This window comes from Myxocyprinus asiaticus, chromosome 30 (genome assembly GCF_019703515.2).
Source record: "Myxocyprinus asiaticus isolate MX2 ecotype Aquarium Trade chromosome 30, UBuf_Myxa_2, whole genome shotgun sequence".
Classification (NCBI taxonomy): domain Eukaryota; kingdom Metazoa; phylum Chordata; class Actinopteri; order Cypriniformes; family Catostomidae; genus Myxocyprinus; species Myxocyprinus asiaticus.
In genome coordinates this window covers 28,571,230-28,591,641 of record NC_059373.1, presented here as the reverse complement: position 1 = coordinate 28,591,641, position 20,412 = coordinate 28,571,230, and the positions used below count along the sequence as shown (strand labels likewise).

Sequence of the window (20,412 nt, the reverse complement as noted above, 5' to 3'; positions counted from 1 at the left end):
CTTCAGAAGTGATATGATGGGTGTTGGTGAGAAAAAGATCAAAATTTAAGTCCTTCTCCACTTTTACATCTGAAAGTCACATGTGGTGCCTGTTTAGTTTCACTTTCACAAGTTAAAATTAAAGTGGAGAGTTAGAGTAAAAACTGACTTAAAGATTGTTCTGTTTCTCACCCACATTAAAGTATTTAAAAGCATCATAACTTTAGACAGCAGAAAAAAAACTGCATACATTCAAATATTGCAAAATCAATAGGCATATTTCTCAAAATTTCATGCTTGATTTAAGATATTTAGAGTTGCAATTGCAACCACTCTCTCATACATATAAAAAGCAAATTAGTTCTGTTGCAAATATTGACAAAGCATTTCTACTATATGCACTATAATACATGCATACAATACCAATATACTAGATTTTTGCTGTTTTGAGCTTCCTTCAATTTCACCTCAGGAATCAAATGTATTTCTAATTTCTATCTATAACAAGGTTTGACGAAGTAATTGCCAACAAAACAGTATTGAAGTTGCACATATCCGCAAGCATGAGTTAAATTTGTAGGTCAACGCTGACAAAGCCTCATATTAAAAGATCAAATAGCATTCAATTATATAAATTATATCAGCCCCACAGCACCCCCCACAACTCGCTGGTGTAACAAGACAGTACAATAGAGAGAAATATCAAAGTTTTATTTTAAAAGTTATAATAGAGGAACAGTAGTACAATTGAAAGAGAAGGAAAATGTATTCATTTAAAACCTTGAAAAAAACAACAACATTAAAAGAATAACCTGATTTGATTTGTGTTCGAGGTGAGCCCATGGCCCTGTTTGCATCACTGTAAGAGAGTTGAAAAATACATCTTTGAAACAGCTTTTACAAAATACAGCTGGAAAAAAACTTCATCTGTAGTGTTTTTTTTTTTCTTTTCTTTTTTGTGTGTTATGTCCATATACAGCATTAAGTCTAAAGAGTACATTGTTGTGAATTGAACAGATACACAGACAAAACAAGAAAAATTATAAACAACATGATGGTGAAAGAGCACATATGAACAGAATGAGAAAACCTCAGTGAAAGTGAAAGCCAGGACAAGGTTTGAAACCATTTAACTGCAGCGGTGTGCCATCATTTAAATCAACTATTTAAATTTCTTTATACAGTACTGTGCAAAAGTTTTAGGCACTTGTGAAAAAAGTTGCATAGTGAGGATGTCTTCAAAAATAATGAGATAAATAGTTTTTTTTTTTAATTTTTTATCAATGAACAGCATTCAAAGTCCAGTAAACATAAAAAAGCTAAATCAATATTCGGTGTGACCACCTTTGCCTTTAAAATAGCTCCAATTCTCCTAGGTACACCTGGACACAGTTTTTCTTGGTTCTTGTTAGATAGGATGTACCAAGCTTCTTGGAGAATTCTCCACAGTTCTTCTATCTATTTAGTCTGTCTCAATTGCTTCTGTCTCTTTATGTAATCTCAGACTGACACAATGTTCAGTGGGGGGCTTTGTGGGGGCCATGACATATGTTGCAGGGCTCCCTGTTCTTCTATTCTAATCTTTTCTATTTGCAAAAGTAATGTTTGGGAGTCTAAAATGTATTTTTCCTATTGACACACTAAAGCTGAAGATATAAATTACCATCTTAAGACAAATGCTTTTGTGAAACATCTTATGTGCCTAAGACTTTTGCACAGTACTGTATATATATATATATATATATATATATATATATATATATATATATATATATATATATATATATATATATATATACGTACAGTATATAATATCCCTCCCACAGTGATCTGAAGGTAATAAACAGGATTTATTTTTTATACAGCTTTTAAATTACACTTTCATCTCGAGTAAAGGGAAAGATAGACTATTTCTGTATCAGTATAGCACTTAAATATATCCACTGCATATGAACAGCAACACCTGTTCCTACCAAAAAACAATATTTCTTATAAAATATGTGCTTAAAATAAAAAAAAAAAAAAAAAACACAACAAATGAACAAAAACAAAATAAAAGCTTAAAAGGAAGGACAATTAAAACAATATATGCATCTAAGGGTAAAGTGAATGATTGATTTTAGAATAAAAACATTTAATTCTGACAACATACACGAGCAAGGATCTACACTAAATATTTTACCTGGTTTTCTTATACATTATTTTTTAACAATTAAACAATGATTTTGGTAGGACATATAGAAATTAACAGTCTTGATTGCATTTTGGAGTCAGTACATATATAGCATTAAATAATGAAATGTCAAAAAAGAAACAAAAAAGAGGTTCCGCATGGAATAAGAACACAACAGTTTAAATCGATTTCCATCCAGACCAGCTTTGGGGAAATAAGAAATTATTGAACGCAGAGTAGTAAGTGCCCGTCTATGCGTTACCATAGACCTTCCACTCTACAATAGCATGAGCAAAGTGTTTTCCACTCAGCAGACACACAAAAAAGTCAAAATAATCTCTTCAACTAAATAAAAACCGTCACAAATGTTATGGGGGGAATCTACTGCAAACAACCTCGTTCAATCTCGATCTGCATTCTTCAAAAACATTACACAGGTCGTTCAAGTGATTAAAAGTACACTCAGTACCACTAACCAACTCAGGAGGGTCAAGGACATCAGGTCGTTCCACCTATACAAGTACTGCCAGTAGTTTTAACAACAAAAATGGTATGTTTGAGTGTGTATGTGCATTTAATAGAAAAGACGTTAAAAACGGAAAAAGCATACCTGATAGGCTCCTTAGCACAACAGTGTAAAGTACAAAGCTGATTAGTATAACTGAGTTGAGTAGGCTTTACGATTATTAACATCATATTCAGCTTGTAGGTCCAGGATTTAAAAATAATAAAAAAATAAAAGCGTTACAGCACCAAACTTTTCCATCATTTGGCAAAATTCAAGCTTTAAGTGAATGTCAAAATGCTTTATAAAGTGTTACTGTGATGCTGTGATTCAAATAAAGCTAGCAATAATATATTCCCCTTATATTTTATCATTTTCTCTTTTATGCTATTTTTTTTTTTCTATTTCTCTGCTTTATGTTCTCTCAGCATTTTCAGTAGTTTGTGTCCTGCAAAATCTTGGTGTGCGTTCTGCTTGGCACGATCTAACAGCCCCTGTATAACTTAATCATAAATATGGCTGTGGTGAATTAGAGTCACAAAACAGATTTTTGGTTCCAAGATTTGTGCAGGGAAAGGAAAATATATATTTATTTAATAAAATCTCACGACAATATTTAGCTAGAAAGGAAACACACACAAAAAAAATCTTCCTGTTGGCAAAATTTCTATAATGCTCCTTTGTCTAAATACTCCTCTTGAGCAATATACCTTGAAATCTTTCAGGAAGCGCAGTTATAAACTGAAACAAAATAAGCAGACATACAAAACAAATCTAATTCTATCATTTCATAAGACCATAATATCTTTCTTCATAAATTAAATAATTAATATTTCTTTTAATATGATTGGCCTATTGTAACTCAAAAACGCTGTACACCCTCAACCCCTACAAAAGAGAGAAAAAAAAAAACCCACAGAAAAACCTGATTTTTTTTGTTATAAATCATTATACCTCTTTCTCTGACAGGCACAAGGCCCAGACTCTGACACATAAAACAATCTTTAAATATTGGAGTCCCTCTCTCTAACAAAGCTATTTATCTCTTTGACATAACTTCACGTGCAACAAAGAGGTTGGATAGCACTTTGGAATAGTTGATTGTTTCCCAGCTATTTTTTTCTTTGCATTTTGATTTGTTTTTCTACCAGGTTATGTTTAAATTAGTCCTCCTTGGTGGTGCCACCAGTGTCACCCTCGCAGTTGGATTGGTCAATCTCGTTGGGCTCCTCCCCTTCTGCCTCCATGTCCTCATCTCCCTCTCCGGGCTCCTCGAAGTCTTCGTCGCGGGCAAACTCCAGGTCCTGCATGCCCTCCAGACCCTCTTGCGTGCCCTGGTGGGAGTCGGCGCAATCCACGCACACGCCGTAGCGCCTAGAGCCGTGCCGTATGCCCACGCTGGCTGCCAGCATGAAGATCTTCTTACACACCATACACTTGTATTTCTTATCTTTTTTGTGCACCTAAAAACAGATGACATGAACAGGGATATCAGTGAGTAAAGCCCATTCTGAGTGAAATAAGCAGAGAAATCACTTCAAGACCATCTCTGAGTCATATTTCATCCTAAAATCAAAAGAAATTATTAAGAAATTATGTATTGCATAAATTTGTTTTTAACAACAATCCACCCCAACTCTCATTACAGTAATACCACACAACAGCTTATTCCTTATTACTGTAATGAGAAAATAATACCCAATTCCAAAAAAGTTGGGACAGTATGGAAAATGATAATTAAAATAAAAGAGTGATTCGTAAACTACTTTTACCTTGTAAATTGAATTGTATTTTTGAAAATATACACTCATATCAAATCACATAATTGCAACATGCTCCAAAGTTGAGACAGTTGAGTGTTTACACTTTGTAACATCACAATTTCTTCTTATAACACTTATTAAGCATTTGGGCACTGAAGACACAAGTTTGTTAAGTTCAGCAAGCAGAATTTTCCACCATTCATCAATTATGCAGGTCTTCAGCTGCACAATTGTACAGGGTCTTTGTTGCCGTATTTTGTGCTTCATAATGTGCCACACATTCTCAGTTGGACACAGGTCAGGACTGCAGGCAGGCTAATCTAGCACCCACACTCTCTGCTTACACAGCCATGCATTTGTAATCCGGACAGTAAGTGGTTTGGCGATGTCCTAAAACATTTAACAAATGTGTTGTTGTAGTGCTTTTAATATAGAACATGGTAAATATAATTTACAGATCACTCCTTTTTGTTTTTATTAGCATTTTTCATACTGTCCCAACTTTTTCAGAACTGGGGTTGTAATATTATTACATTGTAAAGTTTTCACCTGTTTGAAAAACAATCATGATTTTGCAATTCCTTTTGGTGACCCTTTTGGTCTTGAAGCTGAAGTATGCAATTTCTGCGCCACTAGCACTTCTGAATACGTCCCCCAAATGCTGTTAGTCAAACAGAGATAGTCCCGTCCCCAACTCATGCCATTGGTTGAGTAAGGTTGTTGGGGCGGGTCTAAGCGGGTTACTCAAAACAGAGCGATTTTTATAGCTCCACAGAAAGACAGTTCTTACAGTTTCTGAGAAAATGTACCTATGAATGACTAACCAATAGTTGTCTTTGCAATTAAGCTGGGATAGGAGACAGTATTTTAACACAGAAAAAGTTACATACCTTAGATTAAAGCTTTAAATTGAAAAAATAAAAACTACATTCCAGTCTTTTTAATTTTTACTATAAAACATAATACATGTAACAAGAATCACAATTGAGAGAAATGGAAATCACCAAAAAAAAAAAAAAAAAAAGAAGCTCAGAAGTAACATTTGAAAGCTTCATGGAAATGGGAATATGGGGGAAAATATGATTAATTGTCATGAAAATAATGTCAAAATGATTTTTATTTTTGATATTGTGTGATATATGTTTGATATGTAATCTGTAATATTTTTTTAAAGATTCACCCATATAATATATATATATATATATATATATATATATATATATATATATATATATATATATATATATATATGTGTGTGTGTGTGTATATGTATTTGGGTGAATATATATGTGAGTTTGTATATTACCAGGGAATGTCTCTTGACGTGCTCTCTGCGAGTGAACAGCTTCCCACAGATGTCGCAGCTGAAGGAACGCACGCCTGAGTGGATGATCAGGTGTCTCTTTAGTGTTCGTCGGTGCTTGGCAATGTAGTTACAGTGGGGACACTTCAGCTTATTGAGGGCATTTTCAGATGCATCGCCTGGGAGATAGCACACAAACACAAAGAAACAGGTTTTCACCGAGCAAACGTTCTAACAGATAAAGCATAGCAAGTTATATTTATGTGTTTATGTATAAGTATCTTTGTATGTATTTAAGAAAAAAGAGATAAATTATATCTCTAGTGCGCAGGTATTTGTGTTACCAAAAAGTGCATTGCCCCTCAGTGTTGTTCTCACAAAAGAAAAACTCCACACACTGTGAAAGTGTGTCAGTTGCCATGGAAACCTCGTGCCAGAGGCCCTAACTCTATTTGTCTAATGCAATTTTTTTTCTACTGATAAACAAGCACTGTATAAAACTCCAGTTACCATTCTACTCCTCATAACTAACATATAAAAACAGACTACAGTGGCTGATCATTTATCAGGGAAAGAATACCAGAAATGGAATTCAAATCTCCACTTTTTGCTTCTGAAAAGATTCATCCCAACACTGCAGTTCCTATGGGAGTAGTGACAATTAGACCGGAGCTGTCTCTACTACAGCATGTGCGATGGGGTGGGGGTCCGGCTTTCTTTGAGCCAAAATGGCCAAAACAAAAGTGTTGTCAAGCATGTTGCCAAGGGGGTGATGAGAGCCAGATCACCTGGGAATTTGATTGAGGCTCTAAACACCACTTCGTGGGCTAAAGAAGCCCCGACAGCAGCTGTGCTGAGACTTACAGTTCGCTTGTGTTGACAGCCTCAAAAGTAAAGTTCAATCTGTTGCTGTAGACTTTTCAGGTACTTAAAATGGTTAACGATTAACCTGGATTATTATTGGCCAAGCTTAAGTCATGAGACTGCTCAAGACCATGCAAATGTGTTACAAAAAGCGAGATTCTCCTTGCAGCAGATCATACAGTAAGCTGAATGGGACCTGTTTGGCCAGATCTGTGATGTCTCACAATTGGAGATGATGGTGGTAAATGGACTCAGGGTTTTAGCCGACCCCACCCTTTAAGTGCTCCCATGGTATACTGATTTCAAAATCCCCAAGGAAAAACGGGTTTGAGACTAAATGGGCTCTCTTAGGCCCCTGAAACATACTCAAGGACAAGAACTGCAGTACGTTTAGCTCTGCAAGCTCGATTTCACATGCCATTGTGTTCCCAAAAGGTTTCAGAGCACAATTCATAATGCAACACTATTACACGTTGCATTTTCAGCGTTGCCGCAAGGGGCGCTATATCAGGTATTAGCTAGGGGTTCACCGATCAATTGGCCATCAATCTAAATAGTCCGATCTTCATCTTAAATCTGTGATTGGCCGATAACGCCTAGATTTAGGGCCGATCTTTTTTTTTAATTGCTTCACGCACAAAATCACACATTCACTGCTACTCTAATGAATGAGCACAAGCTCAGCCCTCAAAGCATTATACTGCGCCCACTGGAGAGTGAGTTACTGGTAATAACTAAGTATTTGCAAATTGACACTTTCAGACATGTTGTAATGTTTTGTTGGTTTGTTTTAAAAATGTGTTTGAATTACATGTGTATGAACATTAAGGTGCCGGATTTCAAGAGTTATGGTAGTAATTCTGACTTGCTGTACAGTTAGACACACAGAGAGGAGAAAGATGCTGCAAACAGATGTAAATCTAATGAAAACAACAATTAAAGATGAGAATACAAATCTGAGTATACTTAATGTAACATGAGTTGTGACAGTTAGACGGTTTGTGGAGCGATAGAGACAGTTTGAGTGATCACGTGCCCTTTCAGTTTCACTTTCCAACACGTCCGCTCTCCACTCCAGGTGCTCTCAATCTCTCATCAGTCACTCATCCAAGCGCTCTTTTGTGAGAACCCCAATTTAAATTAGAGATATATATTTGTCACAGTACCACTAATAACAGTGTAACCTTTAATAACGGCACTGCGTTTTCACGCAGTTGCTTAATAATTAGTGATTTGTGTTACAACAAAATGCCAAAGAATGTAAATAAATCATATACTAAAGCGGTTTTGGAGCTTGTAATAGATATATCTCTCTTATTTTTGAACATATCTCTGCTATGTGTGATGCTCTCATGGTGTTTACTCAATGATATTTGATAGTGACAACAGAACTATTCACAACTGTTTTCTATTAAAATAAATGCTAGCTTTTCACAATTAATATAATTTAGATGTAATTTTACAATGTGGGGCATAAACATGTAACTGCAGCATATAACTTGCAAAAGTGTGGCAAAGGGCAATTTAAAAAGAAAAATCTGTGATTGGATCGCTATCAGCCAATCTTAGTGTAAAAAACAAAAAAACTGTGTATCGGCATCAAATGTCCTGATCGGTGCACCATTAGTATTAGCATAAACCATCTTCTTCTACGTTCAGTTTACTCTTTCAGGTCAACTACTGTCTTGGCAATGGCTGAGTAACAATTTTAAGACAATCTTGGTGAGGAAATTAGTTAAACAGTCAACATGTCTGTAGCCAGCTAAAAGAATAATAATATATGAGGTTTAATAAACAAGCATTTGATGTATCTCTATCACCCCATTGAGTGCTTCCACAGTAACGCAAGAAATACGCTAAAAATGTACAACGTGTTTGCACACTTGTAATGCAATGGTCAAGTATTTGCGTCTGCGTTGCCGTGCTTGGATATGTTCTTTCTAGCAAGTCAGTCCACTGGCAGCCATCTTTGGAATGCTCCCGGGAAGTTATTTCCAGTCATGACAGTGCAGCTCCTATCTACTTGAATGGGGAAAGACCAAAATCTCAAAAGACAAGAGTATGATCAAAGAGCATATTTCAAATCAGCAGTAAAATCTGATAACACTGGTATTATAAATTGTGCTTCTTTACCTCGGGTCACACTAAAAAACGCAGCTTTCCCAGCTTGTATAGATAATGCGCGTTCTCAAGTTGGTTGACAGCCGATGTCTGTATCTAAAAGGTGATTGGCTCTTTTACCTGTAAGGCGGGACTTTCTTTCTACATCTGCTGACCGTTGGCTCCCGTTGAGTGTTCCAATTTCTCTCATTCATTTTAATAGAAGCGGCCCGTCTCTGCTAAATAGTCTCTGGTATGTTTCTGGCCTTACTGCACCTTCTCACTGTAACCCACTGGGGATTCTAAAATCCTTGATAATTTTACGGCACTATTCGTGCCCATGTGTACAGAGCACTACTTTGTTTGACGCTGATTTGCTTGTCTGATCTACGCAAGGCAGCAACAGTAAGTGTGTGTCTTTATGGGTGTGTGAAGCAGATATGATGTGTAAATACATGAGAGAAGCCCTAACAGTGGATCATCTTATACACTGTGGATTTACTGGCAGGCGGGCTAAAGCCGTTAGATCCCATTGTAAGTACCAATTCAGTGGGTCCACTCTGCCTGGGTCAATATTTGGAATGACAGAGATAGTTGGGCTGCATTAGCAGGATTAGGGCGGGACAGCCCCTGGCATCGCTGCACCTCAAAAGAGGGACTCGGGGGTAGTTTGCGTATATGAGTGTGTCATTGCTGCAATTCAACTGTCCTGTTTGGAAAAGACTCAAGCATTTACGGAGACCAATCCTACTGTGATCTAAGAGAGAACAGACAGGCTTCGCTGACCTAAAGAATTGGCCAACATCATCAAGAATCCATCGTGACTGATTTGAATGTCAGATTTGGTTTAATTTGGTAATCTGTAGTCTACACAAAACACACTGAAAGGAACGGTTCATGCAAAAATACAAATTTCGTCATAATTTACTCACTTTCTTCTGTGGAACACAAAACGAGATGTTTCAAAGTATATATGAAAAAGAGAAGCATGATCAATGAAAACAAACAGTTATCAGGGGCTGCAAGCCCAAAAAAGTATTAAAAGTCCCATACAAATTTCGATCAGTTTTTCACACAAAGTTATCGTATGGCTTGGAATATAGTGCATAAAATAGTCATATGGACTACTTTTATGGTGCTTTATTTGAGCTTGACAGCCCTTGGTCACTGTATGCTTTTACTGTATGTAAAAGAGCAGCCTCAACATTGTCACATTTCCTTTTGTGCTCCATGGTAGTCTTACGAGTTTAGAATGACATAAGTGTGAGTAAACTGTGACAGAATTATTCATTACTGGAAGAACTAACCCATTAGGCAACATGCCCTAGAAAAAGCACATATTGAGAAAGAAGGAAGAAGACTATCAACTTGAACGCAAGAACACATGAGCAAGTAAGCACATGTATGCATGTGTAGGCAAACACAGTCAGACACATGCCTTGTAGGTGTGATCTCTGAGCTCTGGGCAGCTTGGCACATTTAAGTGCCCTCAGGAATATGAGCTAAGTGCATTTGAGAGTGTTTAGGAAGCCTGTGGGTAGAATGTTCCCCCGCTTTACTTCATTATCCTGCATTAGAGGAGCTGACGACGGCGAGAGAAAGCCTCTTCTCAGATCCGCGTCACTTAAGACATGATACTATTCCATGCTTCGCTCTGCTTAATGGGGGCAGAGAGTTTGAAGCATGACAGCTCGGCTGGCTGGAGAGATTACGCAGGTTTTTTGTGGTATGAAGTGGAGGGAGGGCCGACTCCCTTAATAAGGGCAGAAGAGAATGGACTGGCCACTCTAATTAAAAAGGGAAGATGGTCTCGTGGCTCTGAGCAACACGGGGACTGAGGAAAAGCAATCATGAGGCGAGACTGTGGCTGGCTGAGGGCCACAGTTGAGGTCGATGGCATGTATGTGTGTGTGTGTGTGTGTGTGTGTGTGTGTGTGTGTGTGTGTGTGCATGTGTAAGAATGTGCTTAAACATAACAGGAGATATTTCTGTTCAAAAACTGCCAACATATCAGCTATCATTATTTGATGGTGCACGGAGGCATGCAGCCTAGATTTTCCTAAACAAGCAGACAGTCCGTGATCACGGATTATGCCCGGTTGATCGCACTGCCTTTCAAAGTATACTCTTCTGACCATGAACGAAAAAGAGCGCGTTCGACGCAAACACACTATGACTGCTTTTTGATACTCTTTAGTACAGTGAATGACGGGCGCATGCACCGACAATGGACAGAGAAAATCTGGGCACCGTGCGGACTGTGCTAATGACAAAATCTGCACCATACATAATCACCAACGTGGACAACCAAAGTATAATTTGGCCTTAAGACATAAGCCATTTTTTAACAAACTTATGTCCAAGTTTGGAATCAGATATATGCCATTAGCATACTGAAAATTTGTACTAGTACTAGTAGTATGATATCATGCTATTTTGAACACAGCGTGACCTCTTCCTCAAGGCTATTTGGACTCTGAAAAACACTGATTACACCATTCGTAACCAAAAGCTTATTCAATTCTGGTCTTTGTGTGTGTGCATGAATGTGAGGTGTCAAAGACACTGTTGTTATCCATTCTCCTTCACAGGTTTCATCAAATACACATAAAGTTTAAAGACAGCAATGAAGCCTGATGATGAGACAGACTAGTGTGATGTCATTATTCAAATAATCACACTACCACAACCTGAATGAGCTCAATCATTAAAGACACCTCCAACACACATGAAAGCGAAAGCATTTTTCTTGAGCACCTGCTGAGTGTGTTAATGATCCTTAATAACACTTAAATTTGTTGAGATTGATGATCTAAATTGCATCTGGTTTGAAGAGCACCTTCAGGGTGTCTCCAGAGGCACCATATTGTGTCATGGAAGAAGAGACAAGGGCATAATGGGTAACGTACCAGCATTTTCTGAGAAGTAGGAGTAGTCCTCTCTCGTGTAGGAAGCAGACGGTTGGATGAACATGCCCTCATCAAAACCCTCCTCCGGCTCTGGCGGGATATTGTACACAAAGCGCTTTACAGCCTGTTTTTTCCGCCTGCCGCTGCCTGGTTCCGGACGCACCTCCATTTTGACGTTGGCCCCAGCTCCGGGATTCGGCTCGTTCCAGACGAACACCGTCCCCGGGCCCTGTGGCTCTGTCTCTGTGGACTCTGAGGAGTTCTCCCCTCCCCAGCCAGAGCTCCCTAACGCGCAGCCTTCTCCCCCAGATACCTCCACATCGCTCGGTTCATCCTTCACTTGCCCGCTGGCCTTGATGGACAGCTTAGACAGGATGCTGGTGGCCCAAAAGTTGCTGGGTTTCTTGTCCGCACCCTGGCAGTCTTTTGCCACCATCCGCCGTTTGTTGTAGTCTACCACCACAGAGTCAGGGGCCTCCTGCTTGATGCTGATGTTAAGGGCATCTTTGATGAAGGCACGACAGGACTGGACCACCTCGGTCATCTGGAGGTAACTCGCAACAGACATTACCTCGATGGCATTCTGGCTGGTGAGCAAGAGGTTGCCAGAGTAAAGGAAGTCCAGGATGACGGAGAAGCCCTGCACGGCCGCCATGTCCAAGTGCGTGATTGTAGTTTGGTCACAGCTCTCGCTCTTTGTCAGGCAGTAGAGGGTCTTGAAGTAGCCGCTCCCAGCAACCAGGATGTTCTTGTGTGCCCTGAACACCTGGCCGCTCACCACAATGTTGACGTCACAGAGTATGCCGCTCTTGCGCTGCTTGTCCAGCTCTTGCAGAAGCTGATAGCAGTAGGAATTCTCGTTGGGCTTGCTACTGTAGTCCTCCACCTCTGGGCTCTCCGTGTCCTCTGGCCTTTCCATCTCCTGGTGGAGTGACAAAAAACAAAAATGAGAATCAGCATTAGTCTACAATGTAAACACAAGGCAGAGGGCAGGTGTACGGTGACAACTCTAACAAGAAAACTGGTTGGACAGGCTCTAAAGCTGCAATATTGTGGGAACTACACTGCAGTTAAACCCCTCCACTCACAGGACACATGCGCTGCACCCTTGTTAATGCTCTTTAAGATGAGAAATATTTGGCCATTATCCCATCCCACAATCAGTGTGCATCATCTGCTCTCACAATTAAAAAAAAAGAACCGGCTGGTACCTACTAATGGGAGCAAATGTACACAATATATTTCTGGATTGCAAAGCAGATGTCCTAATCCATGCAGAAATTCATACTGCTCAGGCCCTGCATTTTTTTTCCCTCCTACCACACAGCTGTGTTGGAGTAATTCAGATTAAATCTATTTCTCAGGGCGGAGGCCTTCCCAGATCCCCTCCTCCACACTGCTGGCCTTGTCCTGGTAGATGGGGTTATTACTGTAGCCTGATCCAGCTACAGCAAGCCCAACCAGTAGTCAGAGAGAGAGAGCGAGAGAGAGAGAGAGAGAGAGAGAGAGAGAGAGAGAGAGAGAGAGAGAGAGAGCAACCCCATTTCTCCACACAATGCCAGCCCTTTACTCCAGGCTCATTGTTCAGTACTGCTTAATGCTACACTGGAGCTTTGTGAAGAAAGCACTTAGCCTACAACTCCCTAGCACACTTACTAGTGACGGTTGGAACAGACTTACAAAGACAGTAGGATTTAAAGGAACAGTTCACTGGTTCAAAAATGAAAATTCTGTCATCATTTAATCACTTTCATGTCAATCCAAAACTACTTTCTTTCATACAAGAAACAAGAAATGAAAAACTTCAGAATTTCAGGCTGCTGTTCATTCCCATACAAAAGCATACAGTGACAATGGGCTGTCGAGAACCAAAAAAAAAAAAAGATAATCTATACGATTTGTGTGTTGTTTTCCAAGTCCTCTGAAGCCCTACTATAGCTTTGTTTGAGGAACAGAAAAAAAAATAATGCTACTACTTGCTAATAACATTCCCTTAACTACCAAATTTCATTTTTGGACGTACATATTCAAACTTGCTGTGTCAAGATACTACGTCACACCAAGTTTCATATCACTGATGGCACATCCCTTTGGTTCTTGCATGCCTCGTATTAAAGAATCAGTGAATAATTACTTAAATCCTGGTCTATTCCTCACACAAAGTAATGGGTTAACAAGACTTGGAATATAGAACACAAGTCCTATGAATTACTTTTATGGTGCTTTTTTGTCCAGATCTTGGTCACTGCCAACATGATTACACAGGAAATTGACATGTTGCTACCAAATTTTCATGTACCCTGAAATCTACCCCATTCTGTTGAATTACTGACAAACGCAATCCCCATTAGATATTTTTGCATCAATACAAATGTGTTCACCTTTTCCTGTGGTGCTACTGATAGCGCAAGTAATCTCAGAGAAACAGGTTTTGGCCCCATGGAAACCATGAAGTAAACATGTTCACATAAACATTGTTAGCATGATACTGAGTAGATCTGGGATTTCTGAGACCGATACCGATTTTAGAGGGGGGAAATTCACAGATTACCAATATGGTGGTCAATTTAGTTAATTTTTGAGCTGGAATGAAAACAGACCTTTTCTATGTGGATTGTGCACTGATTTTGCACTGATATGACTATGCAAAGGTTTCTTAAATATTTTTATCAAAGAATATTTGACATTTTTATTATACATTGTCAACAAATTCTAGAAATGAACACTGAGAAAATAAAGAATAAATAAAAATACAATAAATAGCTAAATAAACTTCAGTACTTTATGTTCAGTAACAGTCAGTTGCTGACCATTAAAATAAAGAATAAAGTTATATTATAGCTAAATAAAAATCAGTACTGTATGTTTAGTATCAGTCAATGGCTGACCATTTAAATAAAGAATACATTTATATTACAGCTAAATAAATATCAGTACTGTATGTTTAGTATCAGTCAATGGCTGACCATTTAAATAAAGAATACATTTATATTATAGCTAAATAAAAATCAGTACTGTATGTTTAGTATTAGTCAATGGCTGACCATTAAAATGAATAAATTCAAATAAAATAAATAGCTAAATAAACATCAGTAGTACTGTTTAGTATCAGTCAAATGCTGACTATTTTAATACTGCCAGTCAATTAGGGGCAGGTTGTAAAACAAGAAGCATTTACACCTGCCAAGTCAAGAGATAAACAGCAGCAGTGTTGTTACACCGTATTCTGCTATACAAGTTCAGGGAAACTTTCAATGGTGGAAAACCAAACTTTTAAATATTATATTTTGTAAATGCAATGACTGGAATTGTTCGGTTGAAGGGGGTACCAAACTGTGAATCCTGAACAAAACAGTTTGGTGAATACATGTTTACACATTAGCTTCCACTCAGCTGACAAGGTATGAAAGTATTTACGTGGTAAGCTAGTTAGCTATAAGCTTGTTGTCACGGAGAGTAAAAGACAGATGTTGTTTATTTACTTTCCAGCATTGCGTCTCATCAACTAGGTAACAGCATAGCGTGAAATCAACACTCAACAGACACAATCCACCACCGCACCGTTGTCTTCTGAGCTGCAAAAAGATGCTCTGATGTTTACCTTTCAATCTGCTACGTTACTGAATGCACTGACAAACTATAGCTGGCTAACATACAAACAGATGTGATAAACGTGTGACATGGTTGTCAGGGACAGGGTTAAAGTTATATTAGATATATTGAAAAGGGAAAATGATGGGGTCTTTGTTTATTAACTTTCCAGAATGTATTCCACAAACTAGTTAGCAACTTACCGAGAAGACACCACACTGTCTGCAGAACCACCGTCAGCTCAGCTCTGTAAACAATGGAGTCGGAGCGCGCTCTGCTGGACAAACTATGTTATGACACCAATTCTAAATCAACCCAAGCATTGTTTTCTGCATTATATGTTCTGAAAAAAAAAAAAAAAAAAAAAAAAAAACATTTATATCTGCGCATATTGGAAAACATATACGATATATTTGTGAAAGGCTAATATCGGAGACTGATAAACCGGTCAAGCACTAATTCAGAGGTTGCATTTTTGCTCTAATAAAAAAAGTTTTACGCCACTGACGGTTAGGTTAAGGGTTGGGGTTTGGGTTAGAGTTAATAAAATATGCATTCCTGTATTTTATGTAAATTATTACATAATTTACAACTAAAATCAACTCTTTAAAATTGATTTTTGGTGCCACTCTGTGAACATTTCACCTAGAAACTGGAGTTCACATGTTCCTACACATTCAACAACACTTCCAGCTCCGGACACTTGGGGCAGTAGTTAAAATTTTGGTAAGCACAGACCGATTTCAGCAGCAGAACTTTCGACCTACTGTCGCCAAATTCATAGTGAGATCAGTTATTTTTGTGTTATATTTTTGTTATTCAGGTTTGAAACAACACAGGGTGAGTAAATGATAATTTTTTATTTTTGTGTGAATTGTCCCTTTTAACTAAAATAAAACCACAGTCCATCACGGTGGAAACTGCCCCAATAAATGCTTCCCTCTTTTCAAAATCCAATTCTAAACAGCAGAAATGCTGAGTCTAGAGAGGTCTTGTGGAGAACAGGTTTGAAGGAAAAGATTGAGGTGAAGCAGAGGGGTGTTCATCCATTTGTGGTGTCACAAAGTCTCTGCTATTGTTCCCTTCTGACTATCCAGAGAGAGCCTGACTATGTGCCAAGCCATGCTCTGGTAAGAGGACAGATGAGGTGGCAGCCAGTGGAGTAGAAGAGGGTGTTAGGACATTCAGTAGTAGTCTGGAGTAAACCTCTTTCTTTCTCTCTCTTTTTTTCTTTCTATCAAACTGACATACTGCTCATCCTTTCTCCAGATGTGCCACGTGTAAACTTATTACTACAGAACAGATGCTTTATGAAGCTTCTCCTCGTATAAACTGTCAAAATAAGTCTGTGGTGACAGTTTACTTTAACTTTTAAAAAAAAAGAATGCTCTATTGTATTGTTACTGTCAACGGTTTTGATGCATAGTCATGTGTTTCTCGATGCATAAAATTAAATCCCGTTCTATTAAAAGTGTAAAGAGAAGGAAAATGCATTAGTTTTACAATGACTACAAATGCCAAAATTATGATTACATACAGCTGATGCCAGCTGAAACAAATTTGAGCATTTTGTTACTCAAAGTTGCCCTAATATTGTAAGAAACTTTTTTGGGGGGGGGGGGGAGATTTTTAATTAATGAATTAAATGAATTCAAAATCATTAATTATGCTAGACATCAAATAAAACAGGAAATAGTGTCTTTTCTTATAAAACGTCACATATGAAACTCGCTGTGGTTTCTCTCTCTGGTTTCCCACCCCAGACTTTCATTTTGATGCGAAACGGGAACATTGTTCAACCACCAATACCACTGGCCCTCTCTTGTGCTTCAGTTAAACAGACAGTGCCTCTAAAGCTCTTCAGGCGATGAGCTGCCAACACCCTTCTTCCTATTGTATACTTCCAACATGTTCCATTCACTGCAATCCAACAATGGTTCCCCAAAATTTAAACAGATAGCCTTCAGCAACACAGAGCCCTGCCTTTATCACCTATGAAAATATACTACACAAGTGGCATGTTAGGGGGACATTGTGCCTCCAACAACAGGGATGGCAGTTTTGTTTTCCTTGTGCATAGTCTTCCTGAGCCATCCCAGCCCCTGAGGCCAGCATCTGGTCCCATCATCCAGATGCATGAACAAAGCAGCAGTGTGCTTGACCCAAGGTGTGGGAGGGGAATGCCAGAATCTGGGCCTCCCAACAAAGACAAGGGCTCATCAATACAAAATTCTGCAGAATTCCACCCCCCAGTACCAACAACACAACAACCCTCCAAAACACACATATTTCACAAGCGGCAGACAGTAGGGGTGGGGACCCTCATCTTCAGTGCAGCTCACTAACAAGGGGGCGAAGTCCAGACTTGAGAGTGAGGCAACCCAGATACCCTTCTCTAGGGGTAATTGAGTTACGGCCAGTGAGAGACCAGGTTTGATATGGACCAGTGAAGAAATGTATTAGCCCATTATGAAGGACAGTTGCAGCACAGAAGAACATAATAGATCACAATTATGAAATTGGCTATTGGAGGATGTGCCTATGAGAGAGGTCTTTCTCTACCCAGACAGCAGATATCCCTATGTTTCTCTCAATTAGCTTACTTTAAGTTGACAGATACTGTTCTTCCATGATCTCGTGATCTGCTCCACTATCATTTCCTTTTCCTAAAACACCACTGAAAAAAAAACCAAGTAAATGACAAATGCCCTATATTTATTACATGAAATAATACATGTAGCCTACAGTTCACAAATTTACATTTCTCTGACTCTACATATTACGTAGAATTTAATAAAAACCAATTGTGAAAAGGTTCACTGACAGAGGTCCCTTGATAGAAAGTGAACCAAAATCGTAACAGGGTTGAGACCTTCTGTATAGCGTCTTAACCCCACTGTTGCTATAGAGACGGCAGTAATCTCTCCTCCTCCTTGCCTTCCTAATTAGTGTGGGGTATAAATTGAGTTAGTGGAACAATTTATGTCATCCTGATTAGAGTGACGGGACATTAGCATACCACACAATCCAACAGGATTTTACTGCCAAATCATAAATACTGTGGGCCTTCTGAACAGTTTAAGATCATATTTAGTATACAAATCAGTCATTTTGTTACTTGGGACAGGGAATTAAGAGATTATGAATTCTAATCAGTAATACTATGCATTCAGATGGTGACAGATTGCATTTAGCACTCAAATTGTTCATTAAATGACTTGACAAGGCACACTTAATAGAAATCACTGTAAAGTTTAAAGCATTAACATTAAGTAAATGTCTCGAGATGGGGTTACACCTACAATTACAATAGTCTTACGACAGTGCTAATTTTCTTTCCCAGTAGGAAAAAAACTCTTGATACGAAACATTTATTTACAACTTTCGTATCATTGTGTTAATTGTGGTTGCCTGCACATATCAGGCATAGCGGTCATTACAGGCAGAGGTAACATAATTTACTCCAGCCCAATGTTGCAAGTGACACACTATCTATGGATCTTGGGGAGTCACCTAACACAATGCCTCTAATTTAGGTGTCCTAAAGGGGAGGGTGAGATGTGCCAGAGGTCACTTTTTACAGTAAGGCACCAAAGGAAGGGGGTTGGGAAGGGGTGCGGCTCCCCAAAGGTAGTTGGGTCAAGCCCTTGCCATTGTATGACCTTTGTGGCAATTGAGTTAGTTACCATGACAACTAGGGTTGATAATTACAGTGTAATACATGCATGGGTTAAAGCACGAATTAAGCCAGTTGGGCAACATTCATTCTCAGCTAGAAACGTTATGCATTATTAAACAGACAGAAAGATATTAATTTCTTACTCAGTCAAATATATAGAGTTCTTACTGGTGAAGACAGCAGATTGCCAGTTTAAAGGGCTGGTTCCTATATGTCCAAAATGCATTAAAGTTTGAACTCCTACACATTCTGGTATTAAAATCGCTCAAAGCGGTGGTCTTTTAGCTCATCTCACAAACTGACAGGACTGACCCAGTTAGCTCACATATGCTAAACTGCTATTCGCGACATGGGTAGTCAGTAGCTAGCAGACCTGTTAGCTCACTAAACCGCCTCAAAAATGCCATCCTGTTCAAAAAGAGTGGGATAAACCGCACCGTTCGTTAACTAAAACGAATAAACACACCCCAGCTCGGCTCTATCGCCGATCAAACTGCCCCCGTCCCCGATGTGGCTGTATAAACGTACCTGTTTGGTCGGGTCATTCCTGCCGTGCTCCGAGGACAGGTGATGTCTCAGCAGCAAGGCCCGCTTGTAATTCCGACTGCCTTTCACCAACTCGTCGCTGTTGCTAGTGGCGATGTTATGGCACCAAGAGCAAGACATCAGCCCCGTCTCCTGGCAAAATCTGAGCCAGGGAAACTCCTGCAACCAGGAGGCTTGGAAGAGCGAGTGTTTCAGCAACTGCGTCTGTGGTCTCATCTCCACCAAGGGCTTCCTGGCACCCGCTTCCTCGTCCGCTCCCGTGCCACCGTCCTCCCGCTTCACGCCGTTGCCCGTCGCCCACCTACAAGCACCATCGGAGCTCTCGGTTTTAACCATGACGTTGTTTAAAGCGCCTTTGTCGTTAAATAAATTACCCCCTTCCGGGTCCTCGTCCTCCTCCGGCTCCGTGCTGTCGCTCACGGACCCCCCACCCTCGACTTTCCCCAGCGATGGTCCTTTCGCCCCCAAATCCCTATCGTCCTCTTGATCCGGCTTGTCCCCGTTCAAATGTCGCTCTTGACAGGCCGGGGCCTCCCTGCTGTTCCCGTTGCTGCCTCCTCCGACAGCACTGGCACCGGTGATGGCTAATCCACCTCCTCGGAAAGCCAGCGACCTGCGGTTTCGCTCTCCGGACATTTTCTTAAAATAAATGACAATCTATATACTTCCTCAACGAAAAAGATCCTAACCGGCTAAGCGTCCTCCACTCTTTTCAAAAACGTATTCCGCATGAAATGACCTGTTTTTTAGCCCCCCGCTCCTGGTAAGAGTATGTAGGTTATGCGGAAATAAATAGGGGTTTTGAAGGCATAATGAATTTCAGGGTTCTGTCTGCGTCCGCGCAGGCCCTGCAGAGGTCGAATGGCAACGACTTCCCCCACAATGCATCTCGGTGAGAGTGAGGGGGGCTGCGGGAGGGGGACTCGTGGTAAAGGAAGATGGGGGTGATGCCGAGCAGCCAGGGGGCTTTTGTGTCGATGACTGCACCCATTTTCCGCAT

At 39.6% G+C, this 20,412-nt stretch overlaps 1 protein-coding gene across 1 annotated transcript; it reads right to left on the bottom strand.

Annotated features, from left to right (window-relative positions):
- Positions 1-673: 673 nt before the first annotated feature.
- LOC127421122 (zinc finger and BTB domain-containing protein 10-like) lies at positions 674-20,312 on the bottom strand. Its single transcript, XM_051663899.1, has 4 exons — positions 19,395-20,312; positions 11,597-12,518; positions 5,727-5,902; positions 674-4,120 (listed from the first exon to the last, which is right to left on the bottom strand). The coding sequence occupies exons 1-4, from the start codon at positions 20,046-20,048 to the stop codon at positions 3,821-3,823; spliced, it is 2,052 nt and encodes a 683-aa protein (XP_051519859.1). The 5' UTR covers positions 20,049-20,312; the 3' UTR covers positions 674-3,820.
- Between the last annotated feature and the right edge of the window lie 100 nt (positions 20,313-20,412).

What these genes read in the sequence shown, in the direction of transcription:
- LOC127421122 (XM_051663899.1), bottom strand. Translation starts at nt 20,048, where the DNA reads ATGTCCGGAGAGCGAAACCGCAGGTCGCTGGCTTTCCGAGGAGGTGGA. An exon ending in GGAATGACCCGACCAAACAG is followed by an intron (nt 12,519 to 19,394) that starts GTACGTTTATAC and finishes TCACTCCACCAG; the next exon opens with GAGATGGAAAGGCCAGAGGA. An exon ending in CTACTTCTCAGAAAATGCTG is followed by an intron (nt 5,903 to 11,596) that starts GTACGTTACCCA and finishes GCTATCTCCCAG; the next exon opens with GCGATGCATCTGAAAATGCC.